The sequence below is a fragment of the Dermacentor silvarum genome, chromosome 6, assembly GCF_013339745.2.
Source record: "Dermacentor silvarum isolate Dsil-2018 chromosome 6, BIME_Dsil_1.4, whole genome shotgun sequence".
Classification (NCBI taxonomy): domain Eukaryota; kingdom Metazoa; phylum Arthropoda; class Arachnida; order Ixodida; family Ixodidae; genus Dermacentor; species Dermacentor silvarum.
In genome coordinates, this window is record NC_051159.1 from 176996926 (window position 1) to 177019500 (window position 22575).

Genomic DNA, 22575 nt, shown 5'->3' on the forward strand with positions numbered 1-22575 from the left:
GATACGGTCTGGTCCAGGAGCCGATTGTGTGCGGTTAAGATTACATTGGATAATTCTGTCATGGCAACTTCTACAAACTCGGATGTCGAACTTTTAAACCGTCTAGGTCTGGAACACTGCGATCAAAACCGTGCTACAAGCCCTTTCGTAATATCATTTAGTGAATCCGCCGCTTCTTTGGGGGTTTGAGCAGCCGAATGGGATCATTCAAAGAAAGGCAATCAGATTCATTTTTGGTAAATATAAAAGGTGTGACTCCCCTACTAAACTTATGCAAGAACACGGGATTACAACATTACAGGTGCGTCGAAAATATGCTCGGATAGTGTTCTTGCATAACATGTTGAAAGGTAAATTTGACATGTCCATACCTTCATACGTGAAACCCTTAGACACCAGAAAGACTCGACACAATCATGAGCATGCACTGAAGCCGATATTTGCTAAAACCAATGCATTTAAACACAGTTTCTTTCCCCAGACAATTTCTGACTAGAACGCACTTCCTAAAACCATTTTTGAGGAGGCTGATTTTCAAACGGCACTGGAGAAATTGTTTTTTTTTTAGTTTTCTTTTTGCTTGTTACTAAGTACGTATTATATGTGTAGTGATGTAACCGTGTTTGATTGCTAATGGCGTTATTCATTTGTAATCCCGATTTATACTAATTTTGTTTTGATTTCCCACTCCTGCTTGGGCCTGTCATGGCCTCCAGTATTGTGAAATAAATAAGATAAATAATACGGACTATTGAACAGCTTTTTTGCTCCGTAAAAATCTAAAAGGTGCCGATCTTCTTTCTGGTTTTGACAAAGATGAAGCCACTCATACTATTAAATACAGGCTTAGTAAGCGTGAAAAAAAAAGTTGTCGCAGTTTCACCTGAAAGGCGAAGCATCAATTGCGATAGCAAATTTGTAGAGAGCTATACGGAGTAATGATAGTAGCTTTATCAGCTGTGTAAACTTCGACATGCAGCAGCACCGGCAACACGCAGAACTGTTGTCGACGCCGCCGGCGTTTTGCCCGCGTTCGCTCAAAATGCGTGCGGCGTTGGTGACTGTTGCCGGAGCCTCTGATATAAATAGGCACTTGGTGCCGCAGCTAAACGTCGCCTCCCTTCCCTCCCCCTCCCCCCCACGGCCTTTCGTGCGTCAGAAGAAGGCGCGTTTGCTCTACATATATGGTGATTGTAAAGGAGGAAAGAGACGCCTACTTCTGCAGCCCTTAAGGGAGCACGGCACAGAACGCGCGTTTGTTCTCCGCCGTGCGTTCACTCCCCGTGAAAGCGCGCGTCCCTCGCTGCCTTTCACTCGCACATACAGCGTTCGGCGGCGCGCGGCGACGATTTAATCTCCATTGACGTCATACGGAACCTCACGGCGACGGCGACGGCGACGGCGACGCCGACGGCAGAAATCTGCTTTTGAGTGTCCATATAATTGCTATCGCAATAAAATGTAAGAACGAGATATGGGTGAGCGACGCCTCGTTGAAGTTCCTGCACCAGTTGGCCGTGAAATCATAAATTTTGACAGTCTGTCCTAGGGCCAAGTTACTACTTTTTATTCGTAAAGATGGACTACATTGTATTAGGAAAGTGCCAAAGAACGAACTTGGAAGGAAGAGGAGGAGAAAGGAAGGTAGGGAGGTCAACCAGGTGCAGGCACGTCCGGTTTGCTACCCTACACGGGCGAAGGAGTACGCACTTGACAAGTATTTCTACTGCCCCACCATAACAGCCCAAATACAATTTACGTCACACTGACGTGCCGGCATAGGAGTTTCGGCGTGAAATTCAAGAATTGAAATTATGACCGTCATTTTCTCTTCCCATAACCAACCTATTACCGTGAACGCTATGAAAATAGAGTTTCGGAAAAAAAAATACTTTATCACTACAAGCTGATCCGCCGCTGGGGATGGATTACCGCAAGAGGCGGATGTAGCTTGCGGGCAAATCGCAATGTGCAATTGCATAATCAGATATTGATCTAATCAACTTATTGCTTTTATTTTTACATTACTGTAGTTAAAAGTAAAGATATGGTACACATTGAAACTGCAGTATTGAAGCTATAGTGCTCGAGGAAAGTCTAGAGAAGCTGCTAGGCTCGCACAGATATCAGTGCGCACGCATTGAAAAGGAAAGAGAGCGAGGGGAAAGGGAGTAGGCGCCGACTCAAGGTGCAGCGAAGGCAAGATAGGGATGCCGCTTCAACTGTTGTGTCGCCTCGCGCGGATGTCGCCGACGAAGCACGCCCATCGGTATACTCGCTGTACATACAAGGTAATTCACGTAACTTGAACGAAGGATTTTAAAAAAGTGGTTAACCGCAGTTGGGTGAAACCAAAGACACATGGTTTGTTTTTATATTCCGTCTAATTAGTTAATTAACTACGATCAATTATGCGACATTCTTCATATTCACTTTAGGGCCGAGTGCGTTTCGTTATGTTGTATAGGAGATTCTGAAACGGCCGATCCAATTTTTTGTGGCAACGTGCATACGGCGTCGTGATTTTTTTCGGCGTTCAAAGAAAGCTTGCGAAATATGAAATCAAACCGCGTGACTGCGCTCATGCACTATCGTATTGCAGCGCTCTCAACCATGCTTCGAGCGAAAGAACAGTGCGCGCGGACCATGGCAGTGAGTGGCCGCGGTCTATAGACCGCGGCCACTCACTCACAGTGCGGCAGCACCTTCCAGGGCGGCATGCGGCAAATACGGGTCGCCGTCTTTGATGAGTGGTTATTTCGCTCGAAGAACGGTTGAGAGCGCTGCAATACGATAGCGTATGAGCGCAGTCACGCGGTTTTATTTCATATTTCGCAAGCTTTCTTTGAACGCCGAAAGAAATCACCACGCAGCATGCACGTTGCCACAAAAAATTGCATCGCTCGTTTCTGAATCCCCTCTGCAACGTAACGAAACGCACTTGACCTTAAAGTGAATGTTTAAAAATTTCATAATTGATCATAGTTAATTAACTAATTAAGCGGAATACAAAAAAATGCTGGCTTCCTCGTAATTGAGAGTAGACGTAAGAATGAAATGGCTATCGGCAAAGCAGATTGGTGCCGCGACGCAGGCCTGAAAGCTTGCTGAGCCGAAATGAACCTGTTTCGAACTGAACCTCGTTGCAAGTCTCGTTTCGGCCAAACAACCATCCGCGGCGCGCCGGACGCCACTGGCCTGAACACGCAGCGTGGCGCCATCTCTCGAAGGAGGCGGCGCAAAACCCGCGCCGTGGAACTCGTGGACCGCTGGCGTTGAAAAGAGCACAGGCAACCCTATCAGCACCAAAAGATTATAATCAAGTGTATGGTGCACTGTATCTGCCTTTTGAACGTCGCTATTGGAAATGACAAGTTAAACTACAGCGTACTAGAAGTTACAGCTTGAGTGATATTGTGAACAAACATTGGGAAGAAATCGGAAACTATATTTTTTTTTGTAACTTGTTTGGGTAGTAACCAGCGTATGTAATGCGGTCCTCTACAAGGGGTTGGGGGCCAGAGACCGAATTTTTTTAAGCTTTGACTGGTTGCCCGGATGATCTCGTTTTGCTCTAACAATGCCCGGATGTCCTTGCAGGTTCTCGTTTGAGTGCATTCTCGTGCTGAGTGCCTGGATAACGGCTCTGGATTTTCGCTCAAGGTCTCTTGAAGGTCGCTGACAACGGGAGCTGAAAGCATTTCAGGCTTAATACTATAAGGAGCGCCACGTAACGGCAAACCATATATGTCGTTGGTTTCACGCAGCTGCGGTTAACCGCTTTTTTTTTGGATCATTGGTTCAAATTACGTGAAACACCCTGTATATACAGGAGTGCAATCGTTGTCGCGTTGTTTCCTGACAGTCAGTGCCGGCGGCAATTGCTCCGTCTAAGCGCCGCCGTACAGAACACAAAGCGCATTGATGTGCTCGCACGCAGTCGTATATAAAAACGCGAGGAAGAGTCGTGGCAGCTCCTTTCGCCATATCCGCGGCCCTTCAGGGAACACCAGGTGTTGCCTACACACACACACACGAGGAAATCCTCCTCTCTCAAATTCGTGAAGCTGTCTCGGTTTTCTCTTTCTTTTCACATTGAAACACTGGCACCATACTACCAGATGTATAGTGCTCTGTGCCGCCCAGCGCAGTTGCAGTTGGTGCATAAGGGACAATTAGCGCGCCTGGCCTTCAGCGGTCATGATGGAGTGGATGCAGATTCTCTCTGAACTATATACAAAAGCATGGCTTCGTTGCGAATAAATTGGACAAACCAGGTGTTTGAAAGGGAGTGCATTCGCAAATGGTATTTTAGCGTGCAAACTGGAGTGTGCACAGTTGCATTACATTGGGAGAGAGAGAAGAGGCCGAAACAGTTCCCGGAAGTGTAATATCCTCCTAATACCCCTTGTACAATACATTGCACATTGCCTTTAACATTTTTTTTTTATTCACTCGGAAGCGATAACGCAAGATATTCATTCTAGGTATGAAGTACGGTGCATGTGTTACTGTTAAGAAGTGATTTACTCATATTCTTGTCGTCCACTTTCGAGGAATTTGACAATCAATTGATACAGACCTCTGTGTTGTACCAGATGGCCGAAAGCAGCCTTGAGGTGTGTTTCGAAATAACTGAGATTACGTGAAAATACCGGACGCGACAGCAACATGGCATTGTACTACACGTAGTTCCATCTTCATCTCTGCCTTTAGCAATGAAATGCAGTTTTTACCATAGAAAACATGAGGAGATGATGGACATTGTCATTTTCTTCACGTGCATGGAGACGCAGTTTTTGGCATCTAACCGCGGTATATAAATTTTAAAAATTGGTTTTCAAGTTCATAACATAACAGCAAACAATAAAAGCCACCTTGAAGAACGATTATACGGGAATTTATAAAGACGGGTAATTTCCCCTGTAATAACGTAACACCACTCTTGTGATTTCGGCATCTCTTCCTGGAATTGGTCCGCGGACGTACAAGACCGCTTCGTCTGGGAATTGCGCGGTTCCACCTATGGTGCTGTTGAGGGCTATTAGTCTACGGGAAACGTTTGCCAGGCACCGTTAGAGTTTGTGGCGAATGAAGTTCATTTATTTCAACCACTCACCCCTTTTTAGGAGCGTATTTCCTGGCACTGTACTTATTGAAAACCGCATTTTAAGCAAATGCTTTTTTTTATGCGCATAATACTCTCCGTGTGTCATCTAAAATTATGGGCTAATACGGTAGTGGCGTAGTGTATTTGACTTTGTGCTGCTAAGCCCGAGGGCACAGGATGAAATTCCAGCCACGGCGGCTGCATCTCGGTGGGGCGAAATGCAAAAACGCCGGTGTACCGTACGTTAAAGAACCCCAGGTGGTGAAAATGAATCCGGAGTCTTCCGCTACGGCGTGCCTCATAATGAGATCGTGGTTTTGGTGCGGAAACACCCCAGAAGTTAATTTTTTTCAAGGTCTAATATGAAGGCTGGTGCCAAAGAGTGTCTATCGATATACTCGTATTTCTCAGTTTCTTGCTCTTCAATTCGCTTTATATCTGCATCGTATGCACGAGCTGTTCGTAACAAGGGGCTTACACAATTAACAAATAATGAATGTGTGTAAGAGGATGTTGGCGCCTCTTATAAGCACAGGCTACTCTGCCCCGACGCGTGATACCAAGAAACACTCAGCGAACAATAAAGTAAAACCGGCATAAATTGTCATCGTTTTAGCGGTAGATCGTCGTGGTTGGCTCCTTCATTATTTCATAATTTTAGTGGTTTCTGGATTGGATGCATTCAACGTAAGCTGTCAGTACGTTGGTGTATAGGTTTGCGCAGATCCATTTTTCTTTCGTATTTTTTTTTCTTTCTCCCCTGGAGTTCTTTTTTTTTTCTGTGTCCGTGTGTACGTGTATGTGTACTATTTCTGGAGAACTTGTGGAAAAGCCTGCGACAGGGTAGTTGCCCGCACTTCCAGTTCCATCCAAATAAATCATTCTTTCATTGTTACTTTTTTCGTACGTGCACAGAGTGGTAAGAGACCTGCACCTATCAGGCCGGGCAGCCGCGCACCATGGTATTGAGTTTGTAAACTTGGCTCAAGCGCGACTCTGCAGTCGAGAAGGCCGCATTTCTCATTCTTGCTCTTCGTTTTCTTTTTCTTCTTTTTGTATATGTGTGTAAAGTCGAATTCCTTCACCGGCATGCTGTTGAACTGCCTCCGGTTTGCCGTCAGCACAGTGGCAGTGTCGCGCAATATGAACCCACACGCGAATAACAGCCTGTTTTTCTCGTATACAGACGCCGTTTTCTCGGAAAGACTAGCTGTTCGAGCGATAGCGGTCACGCTTCGCGTTGTGCGGCGACCCAGCGCTCTAGCAGGGACTGTTTTCGGAAAGCACAGCCCCGACAGATCGTCTCGGCGCTCGGTCGCCTGTGGTGAGGGCGCAGGAGGACCGGAGAAGGAAGCACAAGCCGAGCCAAATGAAAACCGTGTTTTCTAGCGGGGCCTCGGCTTAGCGGCCGTATGCGGAAAAGAGAATGAAAAGGAAGGGGGGCGCACAAGCCAGATGCCGTAGAAAAACCGGCTATTCGACCAATCTCTCTTCTCCTCACTTTTGTCAGCTTGCGCGTAATGTTAAGCCGCAGCTATATGTGGGCGGGTCTCCGTGCATTCCTCACGGCTGCGAAGTAAACACTGTTGCGCGTTTTGATGGGCGAAATTCCCGGCACCACATGAAACCTTTCTTTAAAAAAAAAGGGGGGGGGAGGAGGGGGGGGGGGTTATGTTGCAATCTGTGTTCCATAGCAGCGGAGTCATGATTTAAATTTATGACCGACGGTTCCCTCTAGCAAATTCATAGTTATAATATACAAACTAACCGCATTAAATTTTAGCGCAACCTATTGAAGTTTGCCGGCCGTTTAATTAGCAGGATTCTATTAGAGACATTTAGTGTTACGTGAGCTTTGTGGACTGCAGCTAAGTAAACAAAAATAATCCGGTTGTTCTTTTCGCTTTTTACTGAAAGGTGATAATGGGCTCAGTCTGAGGCTGTGACAGTCATCCGAACGTTGGAACGATCGAGATATTGTTCATACATATAACTGTGTTGTACATCGGTAGTAAGCTATGACAGCATTTTTGTTTTTATCAGTTCTTCACTGCCAGCTTCATTCATTTTCCCACGCAATATACACGGCTGATTTATAGCTTTCAGCTTTAGTTATCAGCTTTAGGTAAAGCAGGATCTTTGGTGGCGAAACATGCCACGTTTTTTCAGGTAATAAACAGCAACATCATCAGCAGCAGATTCAGCAGCCTGGCTTCTCCTACAAACAAAATAAGCAAATAGAAATGACACATTCTTCATGATACCTGGCTCGGTATTTCTAGAAACGAAAAGACGGATGAAGCTGCCTGAAATGGACTTCAGCACTGAAATTCCACAAGAATATTTTCTACAAAAGTTGACACTTCAATCATGGCAAAAAGATGTCTGTGAGCACAGGGACTGCCTCTGGAGTCTGCCGCTACACTGAGATAACTTCCTGCAATCCGTTGACCCAGGAGTAAGATAAAGAATTCCATGGCTACTTCCTCGTCAGTCAGTGGCATTATACAATCGGCTTCGACTGAACGTAGTATTCACAAACATAGAGCGTACCTCCGATTCCTACTATGATTAACTGTGGCAGCTCAGAGTTTGTGGGACACATATAACATACTTTATTGCCTGCGTATGTCCACGAGCGATCTTCTTTTGAACGTCAAATGAAAATGATTTGTCACGCTCTGCTAGCGTTACTTGGCACCTGATATAGGTCCTATGCCCGGCCCTTCAAAACAGCGGCAGGCTTTGTATTTATTGTTCCGATACCGCTCAGAAATTGGCCTCTCGGAAAGCTTTAAACAGGGTTTATTTTATGATATAGAAAGGCCTAATGGTTTAGTGATTAAACCTGTAAATACTATCACATTTACTCGCTCACTTTACATTTTATTTTATTATTAATTTTTTTACACTCTACTCTGGAATCTTCTGATTCCCTTCCCCTGTTATATGCAGAGTCGCATGTCAGTGGTCGTATGCACACCGGCTAAAATCTCTGCCTTCTCTCCCTCTCCGCGAGAGCGCGAAGGAGGTGCGCGTCATCGATGACTTCTTTCCAACGGGAGCTCCCTGGTTGTTGCCATAATACCCTCTGGACTGTCACGAACCAGCGTGGCACTCGCTCAAAAGCGCTGCAGAAGCAGCATAGCAGCGCACCTTGCACTTATACGCGCACTTCCCTCATAGAACGGTCCATATTCACGACAGCGATGAGCCTGCACAAGCAGGTTTCGGAGACCACCTGGACAATACTAACTTTTGCACGACGCGATCTTGGTGTTTTTCGCGATGTCGCGTTCATGTGGTTGCTCCACTCCGCGACACGACAGCGCGACAGGGTGTGCCTGTCGCGTCGCTTGTCGCTGTCGCTTGAATATCGCGTGCATGCGGTTGGGCCATGCAACGATTCAATCATCCCAGATTTAACAACTGCTAATTCGTCGGCTTCTCTAGAGCTCTATCTCCATCGCCGTCGCTATCGAATTGCGGTCTGGTTTCTGCTTTGAGGAACTCGATGATAGCATGGCCCCTGTTCAATCCAATCAGAGGAGACAACGTTCATTAGCGTCCAGAACTGCATGGCGTGCTTTCGTATAAGCGCGTTGTAATTTACGTTTGATATAGCCGTTCTCTGCACGCCTGGATTGCAGTTCCAACTGTTGATCTTATCTAGGTTACTGAACAGCGCCGATCTTGACATTTCACATACAAGCTGCTGCTTATATAAAGAGCCGAGGACTTCCGAGTCGCGTTGGTCTCGCAGAAGCTTCGCAATACAGTTGGTAAAAGAAAGAAAAATGCAGAAATGAGACGCACGTATTCAATTCTAGGAAGGCTCGCAAGGCTCCGAAAACAAGGAAAATCGCCTTGTGGAGATTACTGGATTCGAAGCACCGCTTTCATGGTCGTCGAACTAAAGCGAGCTTTCAGCTTCCTTCTCTTCAAGACTATTTTCTCATGCCTTTATTTTTACTACCTTAGCGTTCTGAATCTGCAAAGACCACGTGAACCAGCTGTCGCAAACTACCTAGCGTTTCGCAAATTAATGTGTTCGCAAGAGAGATAAAATAAAAATGTGATGGATTTAGGCTTTTCCTGCATGCCAGACTTTGCGTAGTCGTAAAGACGTGTTATTTGTCGGTTTCATTTCTATCCTTCGACAAATTAAGAGCGCATGACGATTATGTGGTGTGATCTAACACTAATAAGGGACAGAATATATTTGAATGTACTGCACTATTTCTTTGGTATTTGTGTACTTACGAAAAAGAAAAATGGTTGTTTTTGTGTCTAAGCGCGTGACGCGGCGAAGTTGGTCAGGTATTTTTCTACAGTACGACAAAGGACTGCTTTGACCTAATATATATACTGCTGATGAGAAAATAAATATTCGGATAGATCACTACTGCTTACACTGCGCGTAAATTTTATTGTGCATGTTATCAGGCGTTTCGATAAATGATTTTATAAATGCGGACTCCACTACAGACATCACAGCAGAGCGCGACGAAGACGCTATTGCGTTTCTGAAGGGCAACTCACTTTAGCCTCAACTGGTGTTGATAGACTTGTGTTGACGTCTCCGCACGTGCATCGTGTGTTTATCCGTCTACCTCCTCTTCCTTCGAAGTTTGTGTAACGTAGGAATTAGCTATTTCTGGTCCCTTCATTTTCCTTTTCGCATCTATCTCTGTCTTTCGCCCACACCAACTTTCTTCTCATTTTTGTGATATTTGTCACGTAATTAGCCCAGTCGTCAACTGAGGGTGTTGCAGGGGGTTAGCAACGTGTCCCCAGTACTCTAGATATGCCCCGAGCACCAAGGCAGGTGCTTTATCCTGTTACTGAACAGATTATATTAGTACGCGTCCTGCTAATCTGGAATCTGGCGAACTAAACGCAGAACTGGTTTTGCGAGAAAAAGCTTCGAATACTTTCCCACACCTTTGTGTTTCCAACGTAATCTACCATCTTGACTCAAGGACAGGATTCAAATGTGTGCATAGTTGAGGGCTCCCATTATAGGCCCCGAAATCAAAACAAGTTAAATCTAAGCGAAGCAGTTCGTAGAAGTATAGAAGTGGTGTGCCTCTTCGTCCACTCCATTCCGTGCAGTTTGATTTTTCCGATCATAGTCGCGGCGTGAGCTCCAAACATGTTTTCCTATTTCGATCCTCGGGAACAGGTATTGTCCTTCTTTTTTTTTCTTCTTCTTCGTCTTTATGTTTCCTGCTATATTCGGTCATCCGCTGCGCACTTTGGAACGGAAGGCAACATGTGAAACGGATTTCTTGACCTTGCCGGCGTAGTATAGGCATTTAGGTATATAGGTACTTCGGCATTAACGCCCTCACCGTATATACAGCAAATGCCGGTATTTGCTTCGTTATTACTGTACTTGTTTCTGCTTCACTTTAATGTGGAGGTGTCTCCGCCGCCCATTAGATATGTTTTTGCAACAAATGACTGCTTTTCTTCAAGTAACACTCCCGTACAGGCTGCACGCACCAATGTGACTTTTCTTATCGGCCTGTCCGTTTTCTTTTTTTTAGCTGCAATATTATTTTTGTTCTGTTCGCTTGTTTAGGGGGACAATTTGAGATGTTACGATTATTATAAAAAATGTAATTCTTAAGATAATCTTTGAAATGGGATTCGCACACTTCTCCAGCCATTGAGCATTGCTTCGATGATTTCGCCAACTGTTGCTCAAGTGTTCCTATTACGCCAAGTTTCCTGCGTGCTTACAATATCAATTTTTCTGCATTGTATTGCAAAACACGTTTTGCTGAAATCGCATTGCATTAGCGTGTATTGCAATTATAGCGTATGTAATCGCGTAGATTAGTATACCCACATACATATTTCCTGTCATAGAAACAATAAACGCCCGCTCCTAGTGTATTCTGTCGAAAAGACGAATCCATTTAGTTTAATCACTATTGCAGTTACACTAGCTCATGCATTTCAAACGCAATGCGCCCGATGACATTATCAAAACGTAGTATCGAATACTTTGCTTTGGTTTAACATTTTTATTTACTGTTGAGCAAAGACGTACACGTGTGATGGCAGCCAAATGAATAACCATCCGAGTCATCTTAGTGACCATTCTTGCTGTGTTGAGTTTGTTTGTTTGTCATATGTTCTAGTGGAACTCCTGATAGGTTTATCTTTAACTAAGCAACGTACTTGTGTTTCGTTCGTTAACCGTCGTATTTCACTACATGAGTAAGAAAATACTGCAACTTGATTAAGCGTCTTCCGTTGTTGTGATACTACGCGCAACGATTATATTGACGCCGCCTTCAAAGCTTTATTTAATAATACGAAAACACTATATGGCTCATGAAGCGGAAACTGTAGCGGCGTCCCCGGAGATGTCACAAAAAGTCACATGGTCACAGCCGATCAACGGGAGACGCGCGCAGTGTGGGCGCGGGGTTCCTTGAAGCACCAGATGGCGCTCACCTACGCGCATCCGCGTATAGGTGAGCGCAAAAAGGTGAGCGAAAAAGGACAATAGAGATTTACAAGAATGATAAGAAAGAAATTCGAAGGGAAAATATGTACGATAACACAAAGGGCAGTGCCTTGCTATTTGAGGCTCGAGCCGGTTGCCTAAGGACCACAACATACCGGAGCAAATATTCGGAACTAGATGAGGCATGCGCATGCTGCAGTAAAGATCCAGAGACCATTCAGCACATCCTAATGGAATGCGACGGGATCCACCCAGTGAGAACCGTAGGTAACGTGCAATTCCCAGAAGCGCTTGGGTTTAAAGTGGAAGGAAACATCAACAGATCAGCCGTAGAGATAAGCAAGAGACGATTAGAGTACTGGTGGGAAAAAAAGCAGGGAAAAGATGGATACGACCTCATCTCTCAAAATCATAGGTAGCGGTAGAAGGCAAATTTTTGAAAAAGAAAAAGTTGTCGCAGTTTCACCTGAAAGGCGAAGCATCAATTGCGATAGCAAATTTGGAGAGAGCTATACGGAGTAATGATAGTACCTTTATCAGCTGTATAAACTTGGACATGCAGCAGCACCCGCAACACGCAGAACTAATGTCGACGCCGTCGGCGTTTTGCCCGCGTTCGCACAAAATGCGTGCGGCGTTGCCGGCTGTTGCAGGAGCCTCTGATATAAATAGGCACTTGGTGCCGCAGCTAAACGTCACCTCCCTTCCCTCCCCCTCCCCCTCCCCCCCCACCGCCTTTCGCGCGTCGGAAGAAGGCGCGTTTGCTCTACATATATGGTGATTGTAAAGGAGGAAAGAGACGCCTACTTCTGCAGCCCTTAAGGAAGCACGGCGCAGAACGCGCGTTTGTTCTCCGCCGTGGGTTCACTCCCCGTGAAGGAGCGCGTCCCTCGCGCCCTTTCACTCGCACATACAGCGTTCGGCGGCGCGCGGCGACGATTTCATCTCCATTGACGTCATACGGAACCTCACGGCAACGGCGACGGCAACGGCGACGGCGACGGCGACGCCGACGGCTGAAATCTGCTTTGGAGTGTCCATATAATTGCTATCGCAATAAAAAGAATAATGAGAGGTATACGAAAATGCTAGATAAGGAACATGTATAGTATACCTGATTAAATCAAGGAGGCTAGGTGACTATTTGTCGCCGCCCCGTTTCAAAGGGGATGCTAATCATCATCATCATCATCATCATCGCGGCTGTAAAAGCGGCTGCGCCGGACGTGCGTGCGTGGGACAGAAAAAAAAAAAGAACCAGGAAGCTCGCCTTCGCCCATATTGTTTGCCGCAAGCCTTTTCCGGTAAAGATTACGGTTGCGTAAGCTGCAGTGGCCGGGAAGCGGCAACTGTGGGACCGGTCTATACAGGGTGTTTCAGCGAACACTTTCAAAAAATTTAAAGGCTGCCTTTGGCAGATAGCACAATTCTAGTTCTGGTCTACTCGAGGTCTACTAGAGCTGGTCTACTCAACGAGGCGGACATTACTTGCACAAACAATTGAAATGCATAATCGACTAATTAATAAAAATTCACTAAGTCTTTAACTAATTACCTTATGGCGCATATTGCAATTTACAAATTGTAGCCGTGGAGTTCGCAAGACGGATCCACTTGGAACGAATTCTCAGGATGACACCAGTTTCGAGACATTAATTCCTGAAGTTTGCGGAGAAATGTATTGGCGTTCCAGTTATTTTCGTGCTTCAATGCATAAAATGACGTTTTGTTAAGAAATTAAGTGGAACGCCAATGCATTTCTCCGCAAAGTTCGGGATTAATATCTCGAAACTGGTGTCATCCTCCTGAGAATTCGTTCCAAGTGGATCCGCCTTGCGAACTATAGGGCTAGAATTTGTAAATTGCAATATGGGCCATAAAGTAACTAGCTGTAAACTAACTTAGTGATTTTCTTTTTTGTTGCTTAGTCGATGATGCATTTCAATTTTTTGTGCAAGTAATGTCCGCCTCTTCGAGTAGACCAGCTCATGAACTAGAATTGTGCTACCTGCCACAGGCAACCTTTAAATATCTTTGAAAGTTTTCGCTGAAACACCCGGTATATAGCGCCGCGTGCTGCGGCGCTGCCAGTCGGTGCGGTGGTTTCGGTGAGTTTTGTCGTGCGCTCCGATGGACGAACCTTCGACTTATCAGTCAGTAGCTGCGCCAGGCTCCTTTGGACGTCCATGCAAGTACGCGAGGGAGGCCGAGGAGTCGTAGGAGAGACGTCGCATGCTTTCGCATTGAACCACGTAGGGATACATAAGTTCCCTTGAATTTTATTATGGTAAGGTTGTGGCATACAAAAATAAGCACATATCCGCAGCGGCAGCGAAGAAAAACAATATAATTTGAAGCTTACATACAATTCTTTATATACAGTTATACACAGTTATATACAGTTATATACAGTTATATGCGTATTTGCGCGGGACAGAAATTGGAAGTTAACAAAGAAACTCGAGAGCAAGTTGAGGACAGCTCCGACAGCACAAAGATCGATGGAACGAAAAATGTTAGGCATAAAGTGAAGAGACAGGAAGATAGCGGTGCGGATCAGAGAGTAAACGGGGATAATCGACATTCTAGTTGACATTAAGAGAAAGAAAATGGAGCTGGGCAGGCCATGTAATTGCGTAGGGTAGATAACCGATGGACTAATAAGAGTTACAGAATGGGTGCCAAGAGAATGGAAGCGGCAGTCGAGGGCAGCAGAAAACTAGGTGGGGTGATGAAATTAGGAAATTTGCAGATAGAAATTGTAATCAGCTACTGCGAGACAGGGTACCTGCAGATCGCAGGGAGAGGCCTTCGTCCTGCAGTGGTTATAAAAATAGGCTGATGATGATGATGATGTACAGTTTACTGAAAATCAAATACGATTCAATTTGCAGTGGGCGACCAGAAGGATGACATACGCTACTTTTGGACCGTCGATATGCATGGTATTGTTCATGATTCTATGGGGCGATTAGTTTTTAAATTTACGAAATTTTTAAAACTCGCCTGTTGCAGATAACAGAATTCTAGTCCTTGAGCTGGATTATTGAGATAGGCGACATTACTTGCGCGAGAAATTAAAAACCTTATTAAACAAAATAACAATCACAAATTAACTTTATAATTAATTACTTTACGGCACATATTACAATTTACGAATTGCAGCCATTCAACTTACGAGGCGTATCCACCTAGAATGAATTTCATGAATGACACCAGTTTCGAGATACGCACCATCAAATTCACCGTAAATCTATTTTATCCATTTAAGCACAAAAGTACTGGAACGCCCATGTTTTTCGTCCCACATTTTAGGAAATAATATCTCGAAACTGGTGCCATCCTAAAAATTTAATTCAAGTAGATACGTCTTGTAAGCTCACCGGCTACAATTTTTGAATTTAAATATGTACTGTAAAGCAATCAATGATGGAGGTAATTAGTGTTTTCTTAAGTAGTTGAATATATGTTTTCATTTCTCGAGCTAGTAATGTCCACATCTTCGAATAACCAAGCTCAAGAACAAGAATTATGCTATCTGCCACAGGCGATCTTTAAAAATTCCGTAAAACTTAGAAATTATCACCCCGTATAAAGCACAACCCGAGGCTCAGGGCCTGTATTCACAAAAAAAGTTATTACGCTGAAAGTGTTCCTAAGAACATCTGCGAGCCACTCGTGATGCATATTATTAGCAAAGGCAGCTGGTCGATAACAAACAGATGTTACGAACGAAAATGTTTGTAAATATGGCGCTACGTGTTTGCCTGTTGATGCCTAATCGCATGGACACATAGCAGTGCATGCGCATATACTGTGCGATCCACAGCACACTACAGTGACTCCAAGTTTCGACTAAATATATTTAGCCGAAACAAGCATTTATGCAGTGAAATGAGAACACTCGCAAAAACTCGCCGGTTGGCATCGACATAGCCCTGTTCAACCTCTTTACAATCCTGAAATTGAATGACAATAAAGCAGTAACTCGGTTTTCACTAGCTAACTAGCTAAGAGTTACTGAACCATGTTGACATGGATTCGCATCCGAAGGAAATGCCCTGTTGCTGCCTTTCAGGTCACTTCCTCCAAGCATTCCAATCGACATCCCTGGAAATGCGTCCGGCTTCCGTCGGGCCGCCGTATCGCAGGCTTTGGGAAAAACCCAGCCACTCCACGTCGGAGCATATATGGGAGGCGTGCAACAGCCTTGATCAGCGCCATGCTCTCAAAAGTAGTATCCGTCGCGTCCGCACGTTCTATGATGCCAGTGGTCCGATTAAAGTGAGGGAAAAAAATTGCAGGTATTTTTGGTTTATGATTTTTCTAATAATCAAAACACCAAGAGACGACAGAAAAATGGGGACGGCTCATCTTCCGTGTCGTGTTCTTCGATAATGTGCGCATCAAAATGCACCAAAGAATTCACTGGAGAAGCGGCGTTAAAGATACAGCTGCAGCGGAAAAAGATTAGCACAAGCGACCGATCACCTGAGCCGATAAATTGCAGTACGCGATGTTGTTGTTCCCTAGAACGCCTAGAACGAGAGTGCCAGGTACTGCTCTTTGAAACATGAATCATGTGGCACTTTACGCGTGTGCGCCGGAACAAGAGCGCCGCGTACCGCAATTTCCCTGCTCCTGCCATCGGTCACTTGTGCTAATGCAAAAACGCCCGTGTACCATGCATTGGGTGAACGTTAAAGAACCCCAGGTGGTCAAAATTAATCTGGAGTCCCCCCAATAAGGCGTGCCTCATAATCATGATGATCGATGGTTTTGGCACGTGAAACCCCAGAATTGGTAATGTAATTTTTTAACAATCTACGCGTTCCCACCTACTATCTTTAGCTTTTATCGTGCGCCAATTAAGGAATAACCGGCCCCGTCTCTAAGTGGCAACATCTTTTTTTAGTCATTACAATAAAAAAAAAGAAGAGCTGGAAGAATGCTTCAATGTTATTCTAAATACAGGGCGTATATTTCTTCGACAACGTGCTCCACGCCTTTATCGTCAAGACCATTTCAGACCTAGGTCTCGGTTCCAGATTCCACAGCTACGTCAGCTCTTTTTTAACGGACAGGAAGGCCAAGCTTCGCATTGGAGACTTCCGCTCCGAAGATGTGCCCCTCGGAGCACGGGGCACTCCTCAGGGCGCCGTAATCTCCCCCACACTATTTAACATCTGTATGATTGGTCTTTCCGAGAGGTTGGCATGCGTTGAGGACGTCAAGCACACCATCTACGCCGACGACATTACCATCTGGTGCGCCGGGGGAGGCGAGGGCAGAGTCGAAGAAGCCATGCATGCAGGAGGCGATCGACGTGATCGAGGAGTATCTCCGCCCCACCGGACTTCGGTGCTCCCCCGCCAAGTCGGAGCTTCTGCTTTACAGAAAAGAGAAGGGAAGAAGACCCAACGATTGGAAGCCAGTCTCCGAAAGCCGCATCTGTCTTCACACTTGTGATGGAGGGGTGATACCCAGGGTCGACGTCATTCGGGTCCTGGGCATGTTTGTCGAATTCAACGGCGGGAACGGAACGGCTCTCCGCAAGATCATCGCAAAGACGGACAACGCCTTCCGCCTCGTTCGCAGAATCGCAAACAGACACAGAGGCATGAAGGAAGCCAATCTCCTCACCCTTATCAACGCCTTCGTATTATGCCACTTCACGTACACGATTTCTATGCACAACTGGCTCGCCTGACCACCACAGAGGCAAGTAAACGAATCCTCGAAGAGCTGGGTTACCCTCCTGTGGTATCTTCGAGGGTCAGTACCCCGATCCCTAGGTGCATTCAAGACAAGTTCGAAGTGGCTCCCATGCCTCGAAACGTCCATCCCGTCCACAATGAGGGCAGACGCAAGGCGAGAGCAGTAGCAATTCTGAAAAAGATCTATCAACAAGGCATCAGAGCACGCTTCGTCGACGCCGCGGAGTACAGCGATGGAAAGACCTTTGCCGTCGTCGTGGTCGACTCCAGCAGCAAGCTTTCCAATAGCGCTTCAATTCGCACTTCAGACCCCGAAGTCGCCGAGCAAGCCGCCATCGCCCTCGCCCTGCTAGACGGTCGTGGGTCTGAGATCTACAGCGATTCCAAAACGGCAGTTAGGGCTTTTCAGAAGGGTCGCATCGCCGAGCAGGCTGCTCGTCTTCTTAGCGTCTCCAATCCGGATGCTCTCACGCATCATTCGATTCACTGGTTTCCCGCTCACGTAGGGTCGGTCGAGGGTGCTCCCCCGAACCTCAATGAGTCTGCTCACGAGGCTGCGCGCGACCTCACCGACCGCGCTTCCACTGTAAGGAGAGCCGACACCCCTCCCCCCTACGGCCACAGGGATGCTCCCGCTACTCACAACGAGGTGACAAAATTTTTCTACATGCCCAGAAGGGTCTTTCCACCCCCTCATCCCAAATTGAATAGGGCGCAAGCTGTTTCGCTTAGACTTTTACAGACCGGCACATATCCGTGTCTGGCCGTTCTGCACGAAGTTTACCCTGACGTATATCGCGACGACGCCTGCCCATCCTGTGGGCAGACCTCCACTCTAGCACACATGCTCTGGGAGTGCGGGTCGAGATACCCCAAGTTCAGAAAGGATGAGTGGGACTCGCTTCTGCGTAGCCCCGCTCTAGACAAGCAAATCCTGGCTGTCCGGCGTGCCCGCGACCGGGCCGGTGGGCTAGACCTGCCGGTCCCGACGTGGGACTAGCCGGGTGCGCGACGAGTTCGCGTCCTCGCCGGACCTGTAATAAAAGTTATTTCACTCACTATTTCCACGAGAGCATGAACCCACGCGCACTGTGTGTATGTGTTAGTGTGTGTCCTGCCTCATGCTCCCTCGCACTGACTCATTGACCTGATCAACCTTCATCCGTGATCGCTATGCACAAGCGAAAGTTGCTAGTCTTCTTAGCGTCTCCAATCCGGATGCTCTCACGCATCATTCGATTCACTGGTTTCCCGCTCACGTAGGGTCGGTCGAGGGTGCTCCCCCGAACCTCAATGAGTCTGCTCACGAGGCTGCGCGCGACCTCACCGACCGCGCTTCCACTGTAAGGAGAGCCGACACCCCTCCCCCCTACGGCCACAGGGATGCTCCCGCTACTCACAACGAGGTGACAAAATTTTTCTACATGCCCAGAAGGGTCTTTCCACCCCCTCATCCCAAATTGAATAGGGCACAAGCTGTTTCGCTTAGACTCTTACAGACCGGCACATATCCGTGTCTGGCCGTTCTGCACGAAGTTTACCCTGACGTATATCGCGACGACGCCTGCCCATCCTGTGGGCAGACCTCCACTCTAGCACACATGCTCTGGGAGTGCGGGTCGAGATACCCCAAGTTCAGAAAGGATGAGTGGGACTCGCTTCTGCGTAGCCCCGCTCTAGACAAGCAAATCCTGGCTGTCCGGCGTGCCCGCGACCGGGCCGGTGGGCTAGACCTGCCGGTCCCGACGTGGGACTAGCCGGGTGCGCGACGAGTTCGCGTCCTCGCCGGACCTGTAATAAAAGTTATTTCACTCACTATTTCCACGAGAGCATGAACCCACGCGCACTGTGTGTATGTGTTAGTGTGTGTCCTGCCTCATGCTCCCTCGCACTGACTCATTGACCTGATCAACCTTCATCCGTGATCGCTATGCACAAGCGAAAGTTGCTAGTGCTTAACCAACAGTATACTAGACGCGTGTCCATGGACACGAATTATGTCCTACAGTTTTCGACTAAATCATAATGGGAAGTTTTAGTTAAATTACAATTTTGCTATTGAAATTCACCTAGAAGGCAGAAATTGTCTTAGTGAGCAATCAGTGACACACATGAAGAATATCCCAAGCATGATTGGCAAATACGCATAGAGCATAACAGAATGCTGAGCCTCACCATGAGCGGAGGCTTTGAAACCGAAAAACACGCCATAACGAAAGAAGAGCGGTGACGACACCTTGAAGTTCCCCGCACTAGCTCCCGTTGACGTCACGAATTTGGACAGCATCTTGGACTATTTAATTATTTATCGATAACGAAGGATGGCATTGCATCGTAAACGACTCAAGGATTCGACCTAGCAAGTGTTGAAACCTTTTTCAACGCCGAAAGCGACGCAAACACGGGGAAATGCTTCTCAATCTGCGACGGCGCGCTGACGCAATGATGCTGCAGTTGAAACGCGAAATTTTACCAGGTAGTCGTTGACCTTCGTCTTCTCTGCCATTACCTAGCGATTCTCAGCCTAATATACGAAAATTGAACATCTGAGTAATTGGTTCACCAGTTTATACGATAACGTCCTTAGGGCACAACGCTGCCTTAGAGCGGCACTGATGCGAGTGTTTTGCAGCAAGGTTTCAGCCTAGATGTCACCTCTATATGTTATAACCGACGAAGGATGGCGGGCCGCGCTTCGGCAGCAGAGAAAAAAGGCGTGGCATGTACATGTACCTAAATATATGGGGAAATTTTTGCGCACGGGACGCCGGCGCCGGATTTTCTGCGACACAGGGCCCTTAACGGTGCCGCGTTAAAACAGGCGGTGCGCGCACCTGTTTCTTCCACTTCATGCGCCTGTTCTGGTACCAGGTCTTGACCTGCAGTTGCGTGAGTCCCAGCACCCGCGCCAAGTCGGCGCGGTCGGGGGTGGACAGGTACTTCTGCGAGTCGAAGCGCCGCTCGAGGCCCATCAACTGGCCCTCTGTGAACACGGTCCGGTTACGCCGCGCCTTGCGCAGCTCGCGGCCTGCCTGCAGAGCGTCGCTGGCCGCCGCCGAAGGGCTCAGGGGCAGGACGGGTGCCTGCGCTGAGTGCTGGTGCTGTACGGGACCAGCAAGGGCTGCTTCCACCGAAGACACCGCTGGACTGAGCGGGAACGCAGACGAAGGCCACGAGGCGCCTCCGCTTGACAGGTACGCGGCGCTGAGGTCTGGGTAACCGGCTGAAAAGAAAGGCATATAGGTCCTTTGTATGGGGGGGGGGGGCGAATGGTAGGTTTGGAATCCGAATCGCATGCTACAAATCGAATAGTTATAGAAGCGAACCGTATCGAATAGTGTGAGAAGCGAATCGAATCGAGTAGCGAATAATGTACAGCTTTTTCACACCGTTAATATCAAACAATTTTCACGTCCTAGTATTCACAACATTAAAAAGGTTCTGTAATTACACTGCACAATATAAAGCATGCTTTATTTAAAGTACAAGGGCAGCGTTGGGAACACTTAACCAAGATTAAAAATGACATCCGCGTTTTCAGCGTTCGAAACATGGAATGACCTACCACATATTCACTTAAACGATCATCTTTGAATGCACTCAAACATGAATTGAAATGTTTTATTTTGTGTAGTTTCATGCTCGATACTTCCTTGCTTATTGTCACTTACCAATATATTGCATTTCGCGCATCCAGTTGTTTCCCTTGTACTTTTTGCATTAACCCTCGTCTTGTATACACTTTTTTTTTCTTCTTTTACCGAGGAACCCGTTACAGTCTTTGACTTTGGGACCCTCGTCCGCATACTGTCTGTACACAATCATTGCTTGTTACCCGCCGTGGTGGCTTAACATATATGGCCTTACACTGCTAGGCACGAGATCGTGGGATCAAAACTCGGCCGCAGCGGCCGCATTTCGGGGAGAGCGGAATCCAAAAACGCCCGTGTCCAGTGCATTGGGGCACGTAAAAGATCCCCAGGTAGTCAAAATTAATCCGGAGTCCCTCATTACGGCGTGCCTCATGATGAGATCGTGGCTTTGGTACGTAAAACCCCATAATTTAACAGAATTTTAGGGGCGAAGCTCCTTATGGTCGAGCCTTGTCCCGCGTCGCGCCGTCGTGGCCACGCTAGTACTCGCCGCTCCCGCTAGAGGCGCAGCTGTGCTCTCTTTCTCTCTCGTTGCCGACGCTCTCTCTCTCCCTCTCTCGTAGGTAGCTAGGGGCGCTGCGGTGCACAAGGGCGTTCGTTTCTTTTTCTCTCTCGTTCCCGACGCGCGCTCTCTCTCTCGTCCGTAGCTAGGGGCGCTGCGGTGCACAAGGGCGTTCGTTTCTCTTTCTCTCTCTCGTACCCGACGTGCTCTCTCTCTCTCTCTCGTCCGTAGCCAGGGGCGCTGCGGTGCACAAGGGCGTTCGTTTCTCTCTCTCTCTCGTTCCCGAGGCGCTCTCTCTCTCGCTCTCGTCCTTAGCCAGGGGCGCTGCGGTGCACAAGGGCGTTCGTTCCCGACGCAACGGCTCCGTCCACTGTTATGTAATTTACACTGTGAACGGAATGAGAGTTATCGCACCTTTGCGCCAATTTTATGCTCGATCGTGCACAGGCGACTACTAATGCATTCAAAAACTGTTCGAAGATATTCGCGTTTTAGAATAGAGAGTATATTCTATTCGAGGACCGAATCGAATTAGACAATATTTGACTCACGTTCCGAAAGTTTCGAGTATTCACACACCCCTTTGTACAACCTGGTGCACTAAGAACGCTCACGCTTCCGATTAACGCTCGATTAATAGGAACGAAGCTTCCGTAAGAGTTTGTATGCCTTAGTACCATTACTTTCGAATTAAGGGACGAATGCGTACTAACGACTCGGTAAAGTGAAAGCGGCATAAATAGCACTCCATCCCCCTCTCTCTTCCTATCGGCTAGTGTACAACAATCGCCTCATCCGAGCTGCCCACTTGACTGTTGTGTTTATTTTTTATTTCTTGCAACTTTCGATTAGGTTGCTGCGCATGGTACGTTAGGGCAACCACACCATCGATAGCAGATTCCGACAAAGGTATATATTATCACAAAGTTCACAGATTCTGCGCAGAATCCTTGGCCCGTATTGTTACAAGCAGTCCCCGCACACTGAAGGAGGGCCTCACAAGACGATGAGGAGGAAGGTCGGCAAGGTCATTGTGGTTGTTAATCCACCACTTTGAAAAATCCAATTGAGTGATGGCCGCTGCGGAGCTGTGCTGTATGGAGTTGTTA

At 47.0% G+C, this 22575-nt stretch overlaps 1 protein-coding gene across 1 annotated transcript in view; it reads right to left on the reverse strand.

Annotated features, from left to right (window-relative positions):
• Positions 1-20550, reverse strand: part of LOC119457071 (homeobox protein BarH-like 1) — a 32084-nt gene extending 11534 nt beyond the window's left edge. Inside the window, exon 1 of the mRNA XM_037718898.2 lies at positions 20146-20550. Coding sequence (XP_037574826.2) covers positions 20146-20550 — 405 coding nt within the window. The remainder of the gene's footprint in view (positions 1-20145) is intronic.
• Between the last annotated feature and the right edge of the window lie 2025 nt (positions 20551-22575).